The 20,734-nt window shown below is 33.0% G+C and overlaps 1 protein-coding gene across 1 annotated transcript in view; it reads left to right on the top strand.

Annotated features, from left to right (window-relative positions):
* The first annotated feature begins 959 nt into the window (after nt 1–959).
* Nucleotides 960–20,734, top strand: part of LOC123714398 (Down syndrome cell adhesion molecule-like protein Dscam2) — a 29,973-nt gene continuing 10,198 nt past the window's right edge. Inside the window, exons 1-4 of the mRNA XM_045668637.1 lie at nt 960–1,119; nt 16,718–16,864; nt 17,104–17,221; nt 17,671–17,881. Of these exons, the coding sequence (XP_045524593.1) occupies nt 960–1,119; nt 16,718–16,864; nt 17,104–17,221; nt 17,671–17,881 (636 nt within the window). The remainder of the gene's footprint in view (nt 1,120–16,717; nt 16,865–17,103; nt 17,222–17,670; nt 17,882–20,734) is intronic.

Raw genomic sequence — 20,734 nt, 5'->3', positions numbered from 1 at the left:
TGTTGACAGACACCAACTTATTCAATTACTATAGTTAACTTAACTTGTAATAAGTATGTACATTGGATAAACAAAAATATAATTATTAAGTGTCAAAATAATTCGCATTACCTGAATTGTAACTCTGAAAGATAAAACTAATTTAGTTTAAAGTTGGTTTGGTATATATTTTGAATTCTATACTTTGTTTATAGAATTTTACCATATCATAAAATTGTAAAATATAACGTAAATAGTTAATAATTTCCAACCTTATTGTTGGTTCAAAAATGATTATTAAATAAATGTATTTTTATTATTTCCTGAAAGTTGTGAAAATATCACCTATTTGGTTTTAAATAGAGAGATGAAAGAAATACACTTCCACACATTTAAAACTACAAGATTTATACACCATTCTTTAGATTCAATCCTAATTTATAAAATTGGTTTAATTATTGTAATTAACGTATTATTTATTTTTAACCAGATTATAATGCAATATTTTAGGTTTTCAATGCAACTTTAATTGTTATACGATTATTATTTTATACTATAATACTGCAACAAGATACTCGCTATGGTTCCATAAGCCTCGTACGATCACGAATTACATGTATAAGTCACCAATGTTTCATTAAAAATGTGTAATTCAACTATGACAGATAAAACTCGTTATGAGGATGTTGATATTTTTCACCTTACCAAAGAGGCCGTGAGAAAATATTTGAAAACGTGGGAAGACTTTATATTAAGTGTTAATTGTCGTTTGTTTAATATTATACAATCAGTTTCATTTTTTTTTCTTTCTGTCCATTAATATACTTATGTTTTCTGTTTCATATATATTGCTTATCAATCTATTTTTTGGCTTTGTATATTGTCTAAGCGTTTGGTTTTATTCTATGTATGTAAGATTACTAATCAATAAAGACATACTGTTGTAGCAACTAATACCACCGTTTTTCCTATTTATAGTGATGGACGTACCGTGGGAAGTACAAGTGCAGGCGAGTCCTGGAGTAGCTGGCGGCGCTGCCCTTTTGACTTGCATTACACCTCGACCTGTCAGAAACTACGTCAGTGTCACTCGATGGTTCAAGGACGGTTCTGTTCTTGCGCCTATGGCTTCTGATTCAGGTGATTTTTATAAGATATATATAGTTGGCTAAGTCACATTGCGTTGGAATGTGATTTTTTACAGTGATTGGGAGTCATTCCTGTGTCACTATGATAAATTTATATTTGTTGAATTAGCAGCGAATTCTTTTTTTATACTTAAACAATTTCAAAAAGTACAATATTTTTTACTCTTTAAAATATGCTATATAAATTTAGTCCCATTTTATACATTTCATGTATTTTCAAGATATTTGTTTAAAATATAAACGAGGTTCGTATTTGTAAATAACTCATATGTAATATATCTTATCTGCGTTAAATGCCTTTATAGCGTTACCATAAAATATAATCTTTATATTATTGAAAAGAGTACCTTAAGTAACAATAATTTAGTTCTATTTTGTAGTTATATAGATGTGATCGATTCCTATAATAACCTCATAGAAGTAATATAATTTATATTCTTTATATATTTCACACGACAAAGAAAAAATAAAAAAATTACAAATTGAATGTACAGTCATAACATTAAAGTCATTAGCAAGTAGCTCTGCGCTCTTGATTGATAAATGAGCAACAATAATTGTACAATAAATTACCGGCTTCCAATATTGGTGCAATACTGGATATCTGCCAGCAGAGGTATAATATAGTATGCATAATTCACTTTTGTTATGGTACATTTGTATAAGGACAAGAGCCAAATATCATGATAAAATTATTAACCTATAAAAATAATTCTTTACCATGAAAAAAATATTAATCCCAGTGAGAATCATAGCTGTTCTTCTCAGACGAGTAAGATTTTTTTGTGTTATCCCAATAAATTTCCGATGAAACCTAATCTTACGCGCTCATAATAAAAAATCTTACACGCTTTTGCAGTATTAAGCAATTTTATATATCATAATACTTGGCATGCTCCAGTGAATAAGCGGTCTCGTACTCACAATTTAATTACTAACATTGATTAAAATATTGATTTACTTTACAACAAATTTCAAACAGTACAGATAGTAGGATAACGTAATTTTGTGTATTCAAGTCTTAAGGAGGTTTAAGTTTCTATTTGTTGCGTGTGTTTTTTTTTGTTCGCAGGTTGAAATTTTATGGTCTTATAAATGTGTGTAAAATTTGTGGCGTAATTCTTGTATATTCTAACTATTGTTTTAGGAATTCAAATAAAATAAAAGATTGATTTATTGACCATCAGTTTATATGTCCGAAATTAGAAAACAATGTTGTGGTTTCGCAGACACTTCTATTGTTTTATCCGAACAATCAACAATTCCGTCGCTACGAGCTACGGATAGCTAACAATCATTTCGGAACAACCAATATCAGTTTTCCAATAGAGCGTTGTAAAGCCGAAATTAATTCCGTCCCGCGCCCTCCCGGAGATTATTGCCTCACTGAGGAGGCAGGGTGCGAATTAAGAATTTCCCTACAAAGCATCTGTCCGCGACAGAAACAAGGCTTCATGAGTTTTAATTCTCTCGATTGGATGAGAAAATTCAATTAGCGTTTTTCCTCTTGAAATCCTTTTGTTTCCGTTTTGGTGCAGACAATTTCCGATCATATTTAACACAATTTTAAATTAGTCTCGTAGGATTTCGTTTACATATTTATTAAGATAACGCAAGCAAAATTATTAGTTTGTCCTTGTATATAAATCGGGAGTTATATGTTGTTAAATTGGTAATTTACGTATTATGAAAAGGTAAAATCCAATTTACCTAACTACAGATATAAAGTAACTGCTCATACATTAATCTAATCAAAATACAATTAGTGTTTCAAAAACGCTAGTAAAAAAAGAAATTTATTTTATTTTTATTTAAGTTACTAGGTACCTGTTATTTAAGTCATAAAAGTTTTAGTAAGGTTCACAGCCGTCTAACAATAGTATTGTTCCCTTTTATTGTTATTTTTCCAGAAAAAGTTTATTTCCCTGCTCATTTCACTGCCAATAAGAATCAAGTAGGAGCCCCTTGAGAGAACAGCTTATGTTTAGGAGACGACGATAAAATAAATTGGGCTTGGGCTAAGTACACATGACTTGGAATAATAAAATAATAATGTTTAAGTACTATTTTGTTTGTTTGTTTTATGTAAGTTGTCTTTAATAATCTAAGTTTGATTGCCTCGTAGGCAAAAACGTTGATTTCTTACTTGCCTTAAAATTATCAATGACACAGAAAGGTCACCTAATACCTTGGTGGCACTAAAAATGTTTAGAAAATGAAACACGGCTTAATCTAGAATGTTGCCAATACTTTTATTGTTTTTCGAAGTAATCTACATTCCTCTCTACACATCGTCACATTCGATGGAACCACTGTAAAAAGCAGTGCCCATTCTTCCTTAGGCGTCTCTTCGAAGGCATTTTCGTACGTATTCATCGCATCTTCAGGGCTCGTAAAGCGAATACTTCGAATTGTATCTTTAGTTCTTGGGAATTATTGTAAGTCGCAAGGCACCAGGTCAGGACTGTATGACGGATGACTCATTAAATTGACACCTGCCATAGTCAAATATTCAACAGACCGTTTTGTGGAGTGCGTGTCATTGTCGTGGTGAAGGAGGATCCTGCTTCGAGGGCGCTACTGTCGATTTTTTTCCAAGACAACAGGCAAACGGCGATTGACATACCAATCTGCGGTAACTGTCCTTCTATCTTCTAGCACAACTATCGCGAAATGATGTTTCCGACCAAAAAATGAGGCAATCATCTTTTTTTTCTAGACTTCTTTCTTTACCTTAGTTGGCGGATCCTCGAAAGGAAACACCCACTGAGCTGATTGTCTTTTGGTTTCCGGTTCGTAGCAATATATCCAGCTTTCATCGCCTGTGACAATGTTAAATACAGCATTTGAGTCACCGCTGTTGAACTTCTAACATTTGACGACACCAGTCCATGCGAAGGTGTTTCTGGTCGTCGGTTAAAGTAGGGAGAATCCATTTGGTACAAAGCTTCCTGACGCCTAAATGTTCATGTAATATTTTTGAACTTTACTCATATGAATGCCTAGGCTTGCTCGTATCTGCTGATGGGTCACTTTCTTGCCTTTCTCTATCATGCGTCGCACAGCTCTGTGCACAGCACTTCAGTAGTCGCTGTTAAAGGTCGTCCCTCACGCGGATCAAAATTGAGATTGCTACATCCACGCTTAAACTCGTTAAACCAATTGTAAATAGTGGCGCAAGATGGGGCTTCATTAAGAAATGCTAATCGCAGCCTATCGTAGCTTTGTTCTTGAGTAAGCCCAAAACGAAAGTTATTATAAATCATTTACCAAAAATTTCCTCGAGTTAAGTTCATTTTCACGTGTAACAAGAGTTTTAGATTTGTCGCCAATTCATAAAAACAAATGAAAAATGAATGCCACATTAGGTTACCAAAGAATTCTAAATTTGAAGTTCAAAAACGTTTTCATTAGTAATGTTTCTAACTGCCCAGTTCTAAACATGCTCAGTGTCACCCGCGTACGTAGTTTCTTTTTATAATTATTTAATTAGATTTTCATATGAATGAGAGTACAATCTCTCAGGTATAATCTAATTAAAAAAGTTTTTAGATACAAATGGCATAGGAATAACCAAGTTTTTATGAAGTTGACTAATTTTAATTTGAAAGCTGACTTAACATAGTATTTTTATAGCATTGTAGAATAATAGTGTATGTTGTGCCTTATTTGACAAACTAGAAGTGAAATGGAAAGTGCGAAACAACACTAATGCAAGTTTAATGTTCGCTTTGAGTTTGCGATCACTTTGCTTTGTTCGCAATTAATCAACAGAATCTTTATATTAATTTTTATAAATTATTATGACCAAAGTAATTAGAACCGCATTTGGCTCAATTATCGTATGTTGATATTTATTTCTGAGATAGTATCGGAATGACACGGAATATGTTTCTATAACTTTTCAGCAATTGATGATCACCACCCTTACTCACCCTACCGTCAAGAATCTAAACGTAATAATATAATAACAATACATTAATTGACAATGGTAGTTTGTTACAATTTCAATAACCCCTAGTCGGCTAAAGGATAAACTTAAGTTACGTACGTAAATTATAAATCTAGAGTAAGCTAAATTATATTTACCCAGACCCTCCAAACTTAGACTAGAGACAAAGGGTTTCAGAATTAATTCTCATTTATTCAGCTCCAATATTGGCTTAGTAGAAGTATTAATGTTTTATGTGTGTATTATAAAGCGATATAATAGATCCAACACTACAACCTAGTATGTAAGACTCATTCCTGCGTTTTAATTGATAATTTTACTTATAGTGTTGATTCAATGCCTACGTAAGTCGGCGTACGTTGTCGATTTTTAAGACTTTAAACATGTCGAATCCTTACGATATTTATAACTTGTAATTTGCATATTAACAGTTCTAATAATCTATTGTTGCATCGAGATTTTGTTTTTATTGTCTCCTGGCTGCAGCCATCTCTCTAAGTTTGATTCACACACCACTGGTCACAGGTAGGTAATCTATCATAAGTCCGAATCGTTGTTTTGATTTTTCGTCCTTGAAAGATATTAGACCCACTCATGACCATGTGTAATACCTCATCAGAATCCCTATTAAATTCGCTAAAACTCGTAAGGGCGTCATTTTTCGGTATAGTAATTTTTTTCACGGTGTTGTCCGAAGTAAACAAAAAGTTATGATTTGAGAATTTTTTATATCGTATAATTTAATATTATTTTCAATACACCCAATAAACAACCATAAATAGCATGTCTAACGCAAAGACTCATCAGTACCAATCTAGTGGATATTATGAATAAGAAATAGGATGTAGATTTTTTCGAATTTCAATAATTATTAGTAAAAAAAGTCAATTTTCCTATAAAAACGCAAAATAAATGATACCTCTGCAGGGTTTGAGCTTAAGAACATTTTTTTGCTGCTGATTATCCCATCTAACCTCTAGTTGCGTTTGACCCACGACTTTTTGGCCATTCTGTATACACAAAATATCTATATGATATGTTTATATTAGATGATGTAAGATTTATTTTTTGTTTTTATTAACGCTATACTGCATATATATACAGTAATTATCGTGATCATGTGCACTTTTTCATATATCCCGTTTTTTTTAATATTGGCCTGATCACTGTTTACCTAAGTTCTAATTACTTGGTTTTGTTTCATTAGTTGTGTCTATATGTCTTATGTATTTTTGCACTTTTTGCTTACTAATTTTTGCCTGGAAGAGATCGCTCGAAAGCGATGAGGCCGCCAGCTGCCCTTCTTTTCATTTAATTACGTCAATTGTATTATATTTCTGCAACGAAGAGTTGATACTAAATAAATATACGAAAAATGACATATTTGGTGCCTTCTGGTTGTAGAGTAAAATTATTTTACGCTAGTACAACCACAACAATTATTGTTCGTAACGATATGTTACAGCCGTCGTGAATACTGCCAACATTTTCTGATAATCGCGTTCAAGCAAATAAACCAACAGTGCAATTACAGATTAACGACGTTCATTGACTAGTGTAGTAGCTGAGACTATAGCTATGAACTTAGTGCTCTGAGATTTGTGGTAATGTGGGTACTTATAAGGTCCTTTCTATTATAAGGTTATATGAATGCACATCTCGTATCAGTACTTCCATGTATGTGTACCCTCTGTAAATATAAATGTAAGTATTTACCATTTTAATATAGGTATGTTATATGTAAAGCATACAAAGTATGTTTACACATTACTACTAAGTAGCTTATATAACAAATGCGACTCATAGAATCAATAGATGTATGAGGCTTCGTACTTCTTGTACTCCAATTTATCACCCTAAACTTTAGTAGCTATAAGGAGATTTTTTGAAAAAATAATAAAAACTACTGCGCAATGTAGCAGCGAATAAAAGTTTTTTTTAAGTTATAAAATATACTCAACATCCTGTGGTTTTCACATAACACGTATTACGAAAAATGAAGACAGTGGAGTTTGCTAATTATCCAATTATTCTGTTAAGTGTTGCAACGCTGACTCGGAGCGTCGGCGCAGCCACGCGGAACAATATAATGACTAGCAGACAACGCTTATTGACTTGCACTTTATTCAATCATTGCTTTGTACTGTTTTACTATAAGGGTCTTTATGAATGCTCGACTTGTCTTTGATACGTTCAAAGGTTTGGAAATTGATATTTTTCTGGCGTGGAAACGTCGTTATGTTCATATTAAAATGTTTCGTCTTTTTGTGGTACTGTTTTGCGTTTGAAGGAATATTCATTAAAATTCCTACCTTCACTTCACTAGTGCCTCCGCAAAAATAAATCGGGAAAAATCGTTCTTTATCTAGTAGTGACCAAATTTTGTGCCTCGAAAAGTAATAACAGTGTTGTGCACAACATTTATTGGATTGCCTGGAGACTGCAATTTTGGATGAAATTCAATCTTTTGTCTACCGACGCCTTCAAGCTACCCCCAGGCAGAACAAATCCGCAGCCACACAAAGCTCGTCGGTTCCTGCTTCTTTGGTGCATCTGCTGACATCTGGCATCATCCCAGGGACTGCTTTTTTGGAAATCAGCTAAGTCGAGTCTAAGCCTTTTATTTCAACTCTAAAATTGCAAAAGAACAAACAAACAAATAAAAGGTAAACAAACGACCCCTTAACCGTGAAAATAGCTTCATCATCGTACTTCTCGCAAAACGTGTCTGGAGCTAAGGAACGTACCTAAAAAACCTGATGAATTTATAGAAGACCTGAAGAACTCTGTTGTTTGCCTTGCTAAATATCTTAAGGTGGATTTTTGTGACAACGACATTAGGGACATTTATCGTGTAAATAAGAGGAATGAGGCCAATAGGCCCATAATTGTGGAGTTTTCCTCAAGTCTGAAAAAATCTAACCTACTAATGGCTTCGAAGACTTTTAATCGAAAAAACCCTTCAAATAAATGATGTGCATCTCACGTGTGGCTACATAATAATAACACCCGTATTTATATATCGGAGCACTTGACAGTTAAAGTAAACAGGCTGTACTTTTTAGCCAGGGACCTTTCTAAATCCGGCATGTTCAAGTACTGCTGGGTATCGTTCGGTAAGATTTTTCTTAGAAAAGAGGACAACTCCGCAGTTGTTCATGTCACTTGTGAGTCACAGCTGACTCAGCTTAAAAATAGTTCCAGTAAATGACTTATATACTTAGTTAACCTGATGCTCTCAGTTACTTTTCTTAGTAAAATGGTTGTTTTTGTTGCGACGCTTATTCTTTTTTCAGTATTAAGTTTTATAGTTTTAAGTTTGGTTTCTCAATTGTCAATACCTAACACACCTGTGCCCATCATACCTACAATTTATCACTTGTCACACCCCCTTCCACCGCCCCATATAACGCGTATGCGTTGCGTTTGGGTAAGTGTATACTTACCCAAATCGAACTTTCGCGCTTTCACATCATATTTATAACTTCCTTAAAAAATTGCCAACTTGATAGACTGACTCTACTAAAAAAGTTGCAACAAAATTTTTATTGTTGCATATATCTATATATATCTACCAGTGCTTGTAAAAACTGTAATATGTACCATAAATTATTTGAAGATGTCCATTAAAATTACTGTAGTATTAAGAATCATACTCATTTCAATAATGACTTCAGTCCATTTAAGTAAATCATACTATGGATAACACCACACTACAAGATGATATGGACAAAATAGTAGTAATGGTTAAGATTCAAAATCTCTCTCTAGCTAATGCCTTCTCCTGTAATCCAGAAGACTGTAAAAAATACATTGCAAATTATAATCATAGTTTTACCATAATTAGTCAGAATATTCTAAGTATTTATAAAAAACATGGAAAGCTTTGAAGCTACATTGAGTTCATTATTAATAGATTTATTAGTTCTAACACAATGTAGACTACATCAAAATAAAATCTTACCCACTCTAAACGGTTACAAATCTCACATTACTAAGGACAATCTAAATCAAGATGATGGCGTTGTAGTCTTTGTTGATAGCTTACTTCAGTGTGAAGTCTTTGAACCTGACCTAAAAGATGCCACAGGGTTAATTGTCAAAATGTCTGATACAGCTATTATTGTTATTTATCGCTCGCCCTCTATTAAAAACGCCGATGTATTTCTGTCTTCCTTAGATACTATATTAAACTCTCTTAAAACATATAATAATAATACTAATATTATTTTAAAATTAATACTATTAATTTTAAAATTCTAATGGGGTTGCTTAGATCTATTAATATTTCTTCTCATGCTGTTAACTGGTTCTCTAACTATCTTAATGGGCGCCGCCAGTGTATTAAGAGTTTGATTGAATCTGGCGTTCCGCAAGGTGGTGTACTTTCTCCTCTTCTTTTTGCTATATATATTAACTCCTTAACTTTCCGACTTTCAACTAATTTTCATTTATACGCTGACGATCTTCAAATCTACGTACAATCAAGTCTCGATGATCTCCCGCAAGCCATACAATCTACTAACAATGAGCTGGCAAAGATAGTTGACTGGAGTAAAAAATTTGGTCTTCTAATCAATCCCAAAAAGAGTAAGGTATTAATTATTGGCAGCCCCTATTTCACAACGAGAATTGATTGGGCCAGGATACCCCCTATCCATATCGATGGTGTAATTTTAAATTTTAACCGTACAGTAAAAAAATTGGGGGTTTTATTTGATCAAAATTTATCCTGGGAGCAGCATGTTAAAGAAGTTAGCCGAAAATTATACGGTGCCTCCAGTATCCTTCGACGTCTTAGTAATTTTCTTCCCTTTAGTACCAAAACCTCACTGGCGCAATCTCTCCTCCTGCCTTTACTGGACTACGCCGATTCCTGCTCCTCCGATCTTAACGAGGAATTGCTAAATAGACTGGATCGTCTCCAAAATTTCTGTATCAGATTTATATTCGGTCTAAGAAAGTACGATCATATCTCTGCGTTCCGTAAGCGGCTAGGCTGGTTGCCAATTCGTCAGCGACGTGATGCTCATGTTCTTCATCTCCTATATTCCATCCTGTTCAACCCTAAAACTCCTTCCTATCTCAAAAATGATTTCAATTTTTTGGGAGCCCATAACTATAGCTTACGCTCTTCCGAAAACTCTCCATCCATCTCCATCTCATAACTCCTCCTTTCTTGGCGATTCCTTTAAGGTCTCCGCAGTTAGGCTATGGAATTCACTTCCCGTCCCTATTCGCTTAGCTCCTTCTTTATCTTCCTTTAAATTTCTTCTGTACAAACATTACCTGTCCACATCGTATCCCGAACTTTCTTACTAACTACTAACTGACGTGAGACTTATCTTAAATTATCGTGATTTATGTGTCTTTTTACTCTTTAATGTATCTTTAATATTTTATTCCTGTTTAGTTTTGTTTTAATAACTGTGTATTACATGTATTTTGCACTACTTGCCTATCTTATTTAATACATTTATTTTTTTCTTTACTCACAGTGGTTGCCTGGAAGAGATCGCTCGTAAGCGATAAGGCCGCCAGTTGCCCTCCTTTTGATTTAATTATGTTAATTTTTATTTTTATTTTGTAGTGTAACGAAGTGTAAATAAATAAATAAATAAAATAATATAATTATCACTGATGATATTAATATTGATATAGCGCAATATAATAGAGACAGTAATAATGCCAAGTACCTTACGATGCTAGCGACTCACGGTCTTCTCCCATCCTACACTATTCCCACTACATGCATTGACCACTTCATGTTAAAAACAAGCCATCCGGCTACTGCCCTTGTCCTTTATAATTCACCAACTGATCACTCGACTATCTTATTAAATCTGAATTTTACACCTAGGAAAAAATCTACTTCCCATATTAAGTCCGTGCTCAATTATGACAAAGCTTTAATTAATCTAGAGATTTTGAATCTTAACCATTTATTTACATGTAAGGACCCTGATGCTGCTGCTTCTTATCTCGTTCAAACCCTTTTGGATGTAGTCAAAGATAATACAAACCACCCCAGATAGCACGTCGCAAGCGCATTGTTCAACCCTGGATCACGCCTGGAATTTTACGATGCATACGAAATAGAGATCGGTTACATAAAAAGCTCAAAAAACATCCCCATGACAATATCTTCAGTATAACTTACAGACGTTACAGAAATTTTTGCAATTAAAAAAAACTTCAATAATAGGCAAAGTTACTTAGAGATTCCTCGTCCAAACCGAAATCCTTATGGTGTGCAATCAAATCTGTAGCTGATATATCTCAAAAGACATCTCAAAGTGAAAGACTGTTAAATCTTAAGACTTCAACCTCTGACTCAGTAAATCACGTAAATACCTTCTTTGCACAAATTGGTAAGTCTCTTGCTGAAAAAATCCCTCTTTCCACATATCAACCTCACCTCAGGCCCAATGGTTCACCTCATTCTTCTTCCTTCGTTCTTTTAAATACAGATCCAATGGAGCTCGAAAGTCTAATACTTAACCTAAAAAACGATAGTGCCGCTGGATGGGATGGGGTACCTACTAAATTTATCAAACTTGCGAGACATATCCTTATTCCATATCTTAAGTATATTTTTAACCTTTGTTTCTCTACGACCTGCTTCCCGTGTGCGTTCAAGGAAGCACTCATTCACCCTGTCTTCAAGGGTGGGGATGGAGACGATGTCAACAACTATAGGCCTATATCTGTCTTAACGGTACTTTCAAAACTTCTTGAAAAATTGATTAACAATCGTCTTAAAAAGTATTTATCGGAATATAATATTATATCTAGCCAGTACGGGTTTAGAAGTGGCGTTTCTACTGAAGATGCTGTTTCTGCTTTAACTGATAAACTGTTTAATCTTCTCGACAGTGGACAAAATGGCTCGGAGTATTTTTAGATCTTGCCAAGGCCTTTGATACAGTCTCCATCCCCATTCTTTTAAGCTGTCTGGAGACTTACGGTATTAGAGGAATCCCCTTGGAAATGTTTACCAACTATCTTAAAGATAGGAAACAACGAGTGAAAATTGGATCTTTTGTAAGTGCTGAGACTTATATAACTTACGGTGTACCTCAGGGTAGTGTCTTAGGTCCTACCCTTTTCCTTTTATATATTAATGCCCTTTGTGAACTTCAGCTAAGTGGCTGTGACATATACTCTTACGCTGATGATACAGCCCTGATATTCCACGTTAAAACTTGGGAACAGGTTAAGAATATCTCTGAATCAGGTTTGGTGGAGGTTTCACACTGGTTACAAAACAATCTCTTAAATCTTAATGTATCAAAAACAAAATTTCTTGCGTTCACTATGAGTAACCACACGATGCCTTCTTCATGAACTCTCCAATTACACACTTGCAGCAAATCCGTGGTGTCTTGTAACTGTTCATTTATTACTCGTGAGAATTACATAAAGCATTTGGGTATCCACATTGATCACCACCTCACTTGGTACAAGCAGATAGACAATCTTTCCGATCGGACTAGGAAATTAATATGGATATTTAAAAAGCTGAGACATGTCTTTGATCGGAATCTTTTGATCACTATCTACAAAGCCTTAGCCCAATCTATATTGACCTATTGCATTCCAGTGTGGGGTGGTGCTTATAAAACAAAATTAATTACATTGGAGAGATCGCAACGAGCACTGCTGAAGGTGATGTTTTTCAAGAAGCGTACTTATTCAACTTTCGATTTATACAATTCTTGCAATCTTCATACCATCCGTCAATTGTTTATACTTAAATGTATCCTTAGAAAACATAAGCTAATGCACTTAAACAAAGCACTTCTGGAAACGTAATATTTACCCTAAGTTACGAAACGAAATTAAAACTTTAATTACCAAGTTTCTTCGTACACTGAACTATGAAGAAACTGAACTACTAGTACAAGAATTATCTAATTATTTTTATTTTCACAAGCACTCATTCTATTTTTACACTAGCACTCGCCACTAAGCCCCACACATCCCATCCCACCCTTCCCGAACATTATTCACTTCTGGTGTGAAAATCTGTCTTTATTTTAGAATAGGTCTTTTTTTTATAAAATATTTTATAGGCGATTGTTTAAGTTACAATTCAATTAAACCATTGGATGAGCGGAGTACCCTGATGTACAGGTCTCCCTAGACTTAGTTCAGGGGCTCCAATACCTGCTAAAATAATGTAACTTGATATTGAATAAAGTAATTTTAATTTCGATTTAAATTAATTTTAATTTAATTTAATTTAATAGTTTTTCGTATAAGATTAGATCCGGACAAAAATTGTGCCCTTGCAATTACATGTAAAAGATGTAGTTGATCTAGTTCTAAGGGTAGGAAATAAACACTCCAATTCACTATAATTCTCTTCACTGAATTTACATTAACTGTATAAGATCTAAGTTAAACAAAGGAATTGCCCATGCGCATATGTCACAACTTCTTTTATAATATATTGCCTACTCCGACTCCCACCATCCCACTACGTTAATTCGTAAACAACTGAACGAGACAAATAAATAAATTTAGAAATTAATTAAGTAAATATTGAAAGCTAACCATATGTCACAGAGCCCATAAACTAACAATGCCAAAGTCTAATCAGTTTATGTATACCTTTGATACTTGTTGATTGGATTTGCCAATGTTATGAATTTTTCAAATTAATTTATTATGGCGGAACAATGGCGTCACAGTTAGATGCCATTGTCATTATAGTGACATAATGACAATAGCATCTGTATCATCTAATAAATAAACAACATCATATTTAAATTAGTTCACGATTAGTTAATACTCGTGGTTTAATCGTTACGCGTATTTTAATAGATCTACAAATTAACGTCTATTTTATAGTCCATAGTAATATTGATTCCATAGTCATTATTATTCAAAGTAATTAATTATGTCGGAACAATGGCGCCAATAATGGCACTTATATTGGAAAATCTAATAAACCACAAGTATTAAAGCTTATAAATTGATTAGACTATAACTAAGTCTTTGATATTGTTAATTTATGAGCTGTGTGACATGAAATGAGAATGGCAGCTAACACCAGCGCCATTGCTGCGACGTATAAATTTGAGACTAATTGTTTATATCCGATTCTGAACCAGTCAAGATGAAAATATTTTCTATAAACAGGCAAGTAACTATTTTGTCTATATATTATATAAATTTAAGTATATTTGCTATATTATATAAGTTAATAATATAATATATATCACTTGACACAAATATACTTTACTGTATTTATAGGTATATTTTATAGATACTTGGCTTATAATTACGAAAAAACAAAAGTGGGTACTCAAGATTTAACGACAATTTAGACAAATTTTATGCTATATTTGACGATTACGTCAACCTTCGTAAGTAGAGCGTTTACGATAAAATAGTATACCGTATAAGAGCACTAGATAGTAGAAGGTTTGTCGATAGCGCAATCTCATTGATTGCTGATAGGATTATGCAAATGAACTCGGCTACTTATCGCTCACCAGCAAAGACCGACGTCTTTGTTCTAAGCTTCTTTGGGATCGTTCTCATTACTTGAAATCTACAAATAGGTATCAAAAACCTGATTCTACGATGACTTAAGAGAATTCTCATTTAAACCGACTTTTTGTGAATTTTAGAAATAGCCTAGTAGATATTTTTTGTGCATATATGCGGATGATGTAGTATTTCTATCACAAGACAAGTTTATCTAGTAATAGTCTTTATCTAATTTGGTATTTAGAATAATCTGTTTATTGGTGACATTCCATAATAGTGTAGCAAATATATTGTCTTTATATAACCGATAAGGTAAGCAGTGTTTAACTCAAAATAATTATTGTTACTCACAAAATGGAATCCAAGATCTGTTCTACTACGGGATGGCGAATTTATAATTATTTGAACATAGTTTTTTCTAATAAAAAGTGATATGAGCATGGGCAGTGGGGCTGAATGAGCCAAAACCTTACACAAGACATTGCTCCCCAAGTTTCCTTAGTTTTATAATCATGGCGATCACCTAAATTTACGATTCCTGGGTCAGGAGTTATATTCACTAACGTACAATGTTTAAACGCTAATTTGAATACAGTGCTTACGGCTGACTATATTCTCGGAGCGTAAGTTTAGGTAATCGCCCCGCTTATAAAACTAATAAAAGCCGAGTGAGCAAAATATACAGTCTTGGCTTATACAAGGGCTATCTACGAAAACCTCGATCTGAAGTTGTATTTATTTATAATCACGTCAATGACGGGTTCCATATTAATAAATTACCTAAGAATGTCACTGGTACTACAGGTTAAACAATTAATTAACAACACTACAATAAAACTTCAAGTAGAGACAGTACCGTGACAAGCCGCTAACCTAGATTCGCGGTGTCAGGGAGAAACTGTGAGCCAGCAAACACCGCAAATTGCTTTAGTAGAGGTAAAATTCTCATGACTTTAAAATTAGTCTTTCATCGTGTGCACTGCAGTATTTACATCGGTGACAGCGATATTTTTAGATATGTACTTGCCGTAGCAGTACATTTACAAAGATAAATATGTATTGTACTAAGATCGGAACTTAAAGCAAATTTTAAGTACAAAATAAAAGAAAACCAAGCAACATAATGTTACATCACTCAAAACTCGCGTGGAGCGTTACTGAGCTAATATACATTGCCTCTGTGTATCTAAATGTCTCGCTCCGATCTACATCCATTATGAACTCATTTCCTTAAACATTAACAACAAGCAATTAATCATAAGATAATGCCGTTTGTGCCACGACAAACGAAAATCCCGGCAATTAAACTCCAATCTAAACGAATGCTAGGCAGTTGAAAAACAACAAGTGCCAGAAGGATTTCCCGCCAGTCGGCACGTCATCGTTTACGATCAGATAACTTTCAGCGCGGAGTTTTTCAATGAATTCTAAATGCGGGTCTGTTTATATACTGTCCTTGTCTAACACTAGCGACAGTAATATAACCGTCTCGCACCACTTTAGATAGATCTGATAAAACTGTTTCCAGTGGAGTGTTAGAAAAACACAGTTTTAGTTGCAAAGCTTTTATTGAGTAATTTAACAAAAATAATATTTACTTTGATTAATCTTAACTACTTTTGGAGTGGGTTGGGCTGGACAAAAGTATGAACATGGATGTTGTAAGGGCAACCATACGAGTTAATATTACAAGAGATGCTTCAAATAATGACGATAAAAGATTGAGATATATATTAAATCAGTTATATGGAACTTTTTGTTGGTCTTCTGTTTAGAATCTACCGAAAAATATTAGTAATTTCAGAATAATCAAGATTTTCTGTTTGAATGTATCAATATCATAATATGTAATATTTTAATTTATTTATGTAAATATATGTAATATTATATCTTAACAGCGATCCAATCAGTAAAACCAAATATTACAAATTTAATAATATGTATATATAGTTTCATTAAAATAAAAGCAACAGATAAAAATGTTTTCGAAACACAATCGTTGTAATAAAGTTCTTTCCATTGGACATTTTGAAACAGAACTTAAAATTGGTTATAAATAATTTTACAGGTTTTAAATTATATTGGAGTTTATAATGTAAGTGTTACATATACTAAGTATATATTTGACTATGTTCAGGTCACCATATCATCGGTGGCAGTCGTGGTGACATGTTGCTGATACGTAATGCAAGACCTGAAGATAGCAGTTCCTACTCTTGTGAGGCGCAGCATCAGCTCACGGGAGAGAAGAGGCGAAGTGCACAGGCTATGATTGCTGTTTCACGTAAGTTTATACGCGTTTAATCGTCAACAATATGATTTATCTCCAAAGAAACTGTATTTTCTGTTGATTGGTGGAATCAATATATTTTACAATAATTATATTTCACTATCAGCTAGAATATTAGTCAAAGTTTTATTATATTATTTACAATAAATCTTTCAAAATTTATGTATGAAAATAAAAAATACTATATTGTCTGACAAAAGTATTTCATCTCTATTAATTAACGTTTGCTTAAGATGGATCTGGTAGTATGGCTCCTCGAATACTGACAATATCAGAAGACGAGACGGTACCGCAAGGCGGCGATATCCGATTAGTGTGTTGCGCTATTGGCAGTCCAACACCCACCTATAGGTAAGACATAATGTATATAAAAAATAAAAGTTAATCGTTTCTTTATGAAGTCAGTAGACTCCTAAGTAATAAACGCAACTTCTATACATTATATAACCTGGCATTTAAGCTGTAATGTACGTTGAGTTCGGCGACAAACTGAAAACATCAACATCGCGACAATAGATGGCGTTAATATACATTTCAATAAACCCTAACCGTAACATTCAGAATCTACTCCCGTATCTCAAGGCCTATACGTTTTTAACATACGGACACTAAAGTTTATGTATTTATGTGTACTCATATATATACACTCGTGTAACGCAGAGGCTATTAATATTAATCTTAATCTTTAATCATCTAATTAAATCTTATTAATTAATCTTAAGCAATATTTAATTAGTTGAAATATGTACTATGTGCAATATAAAGAGGATTGTAACTTATTCAAATCTTTTCTTTCATAGTTGGTTCCGTCACAGCAACGGCAGATTGAGTCCAGTATCCAACAACATTAGAATATCTGTGTCAGAACAAGTCCTTATCATCAGACGCGCACAGGTGTCTGATGGTGGCATATGGTCTTGTCGTGCGCATAACCAATATGGGGAACAGCGACGGGATACAACTCTACGGATACGAGCACGTCTTGTGGTTACTGTACATCCACAGCTGCAGGTGAGATTTGTATTTAGAACCTATCAAAAGAAAATCATATTCAATACGTGACAATATGCGCATTATTCGTGCTTAACTAAAATGTCTTGTCAATGTCTTATCAATGTCATGTTCTTGATTTCTCACTCCAATAAAGTCGATTTAAATTCTTGACAGAGCCAAGTAATGCTTGATATGTATGGGTCTTACGAAAAACACTTTTTGAACGGATTGAAGCTATGTATTATTATTAAAAACTTATTATTATTTACATAGTTCTAAATTTAAATAATTCTTTCGCGTGCTTTTCAGCGTGCGTGGTCACGGTCACGCATGTATGTGAAAAATTTCATAAAAACCTTTTTGTTTGGTATTTCAAAAATCGAAGTGTATCTACACAAATATATTTAACGTGCTTTGTGATAAAACATTATAACTTCCTTACTTTAAAAAAAATTCACTGCTTATTAATGTAGAAAAGTCTGCAAAAGCTAAATATTATGATAAAATTGCGAGAACATTTTCCAATAAGATTGATATAGTATTCCGTGACACTTGCTTACATTCCCAGCTCCCGGGATGTCGGGAAATTGAAAAATAAGCATTCACCACAGTCGTGTAATGCGACGATAACGGAGACGCGATACGAATACTAAAAGTATTTGTAGGTAATATAAAGGTACAGTTAGTTCTGTAAGAAGTAAAATTGATTTACTTTCTAAACAAATAACAATATTTTTTATTTACAACAACACAAAGTATATTTATAATGTGTGGCGTAGTAGCCAGTTCTTTGACTTAATTTGCCGAAGAAAACAACATTACATCAGGCAGATGAAGGCTCTAATTTTCGATAAACTGATTTCGTCATATTATTGTTAGTCATGCGTTTAAATATGTTAAGATACAATGAAAATTAACATACAATGTAAGAAATTTTAATACTTAAAGTTTCAGTTACAAAATAGGCGCCATTGCAGTACACCAATAATTATTCTTATTTTTTTCATTCGCTCATTATAATTATTATAGCCTAAGATTACAAACTTTGAACGTATATGAAGATACTAAAAATTTAATATCGTCGTAAAAATAACTGTTCCAGAGATGTAGTAAAATGAAACCTAATAAAGACATGTATACGTTTATAACATAAAGCTCTAGGTTGAGAAAGCTATAAATAAAATAAAGCTCTGATTAAAGTGTACGTTTTTTTTCATATATGTCTTCATAAGTTAGTATAAATGTCTTTTGGCGTTTTATTTCTTTTTGCAATGGGAAGGAATTTTTGTGATAATAATTCAGTAAAAGATTAGGCCAACTTTAATCATTAAAGTTAAGTCCGGCTTTTTAAGATTCTCAATTTACAATTTTCGAAGAAATATAAAATATTAAAATTTATCTCCTGATTCCAATTTATACTAAAATGTGTAGTACCTACAAATTAAACTTAATAATTTAAAAAAAAACTGTTTTAAATATTCCCACATCTTAAGAAGCTTAAGGAAAAAGTACGTGACACAAACGTACACACAAGAGTGACTTTTTAGACAACCGAAAATAAAATTCTGAAATATGTTTCTATATAAATTCCACAAAATTGGAGCTATGTAAATAATGTAAAATATAAATTCGCGTTTATACGCCTTATATGCATTACGCCTTTTTATATATAAGAAAGAAAAGTTTTATTAATTTGTATTTATGGGAACGGTATGCCGATATTTTGTGATTTTCATTGAATTCTTACAATAAAATATTACCACGAGCAAAAAGGTATCCCTTAGCATGTACGACGTAGTCTATATTGGCAGCTTATAAATAATTCAATGCTGTCAGTTTGCGCTGACATCTCTAGCTCGAACCAAAACGGATTATACCTTAGGACTATACGACCCATAGTAGAAATTCTTAATGCTAAGTTTATATTGACATAAAAAATACAATATCGATATCGCTTATGACATGACCAAATTATAGAATCATTAAAACTAAACTCTTTAATATAAAATTACCATCTCAAATTGGTCGTCACTGAATTGATATTTTATTTAAATGTAATATATTTTGGCAACCTAAATAGGTATTCTTCGGAAGACGTTTTTTTAACGTTTAAAGAACTTTATTTCACATTACAAAAAATGTATTTTAGTTACATGAGAAACTTAATATGTATATACGAACGAGATAAACGTCGCCATCAGCCGTCCCAATTTTAGTTTACTAAGCTTATTCTGATATGTATCTTTTGAAGACAATTTTAGACGGTATTGATTAAATAATTGCACACCCTCATACTTAATAGACTTCTTCAAATAATTTGTACGCGACTTCGGCAAGATAAGAAAACGCACAACTTTATCTAGCGTAAATAGATTATATGTATAACTATTGTACTTATATTATATACTTATATTATAAGATTGTACTTATTGTATTTATAAAATAGCAAAAAGTCATATCTATATCCAGACTAAACCTCTGTACGAGGTGTGGTCTGTTTTCAATTCAATATTAATTTCTTTTGATTTATGAACTCATTGTTTGAATGACGTAAAATTGATGAATATAAACTCAGCAAAATTATAATGCAAATATTAATTGCGGCTAATTAATTATAAGTAATCTATCGCTAATTCATAGTATGGAGTTTACTCTACATTTATTAAATCGTATAAAAAAGATAGTTGCAGAATCGAGCTGTACTATTTTAGAATGACTGTGTGATAAAAATTGCTTTATGTCGGCAAGTACTTTGAAAAAGAAGAAATATTCGAGTACATTATAAATTCGTGTGGCAAGTGGCAAATGACAGCTGTGTGTCCTGTAGATGACGTAACTGACTCAATTTTTACAAAATATGAAGGCAATGCT

This window comes from Pieris brassicae, chromosome 9 (assembly GCF_905147105.1).
Source record: "Pieris brassicae chromosome 9, ilPieBrab1.1, whole genome shotgun sequence".
Lineage (NCBI taxonomy): Eukaryota > Metazoa > Arthropoda > Insecta > Lepidoptera > Pieridae > Pieris > Pieris brassicae.
The sequence above is the reverse complement of the archived record's forward strand: the minus strand, read 5'-3'. Positions and strand labels throughout refer to the sequence as shown.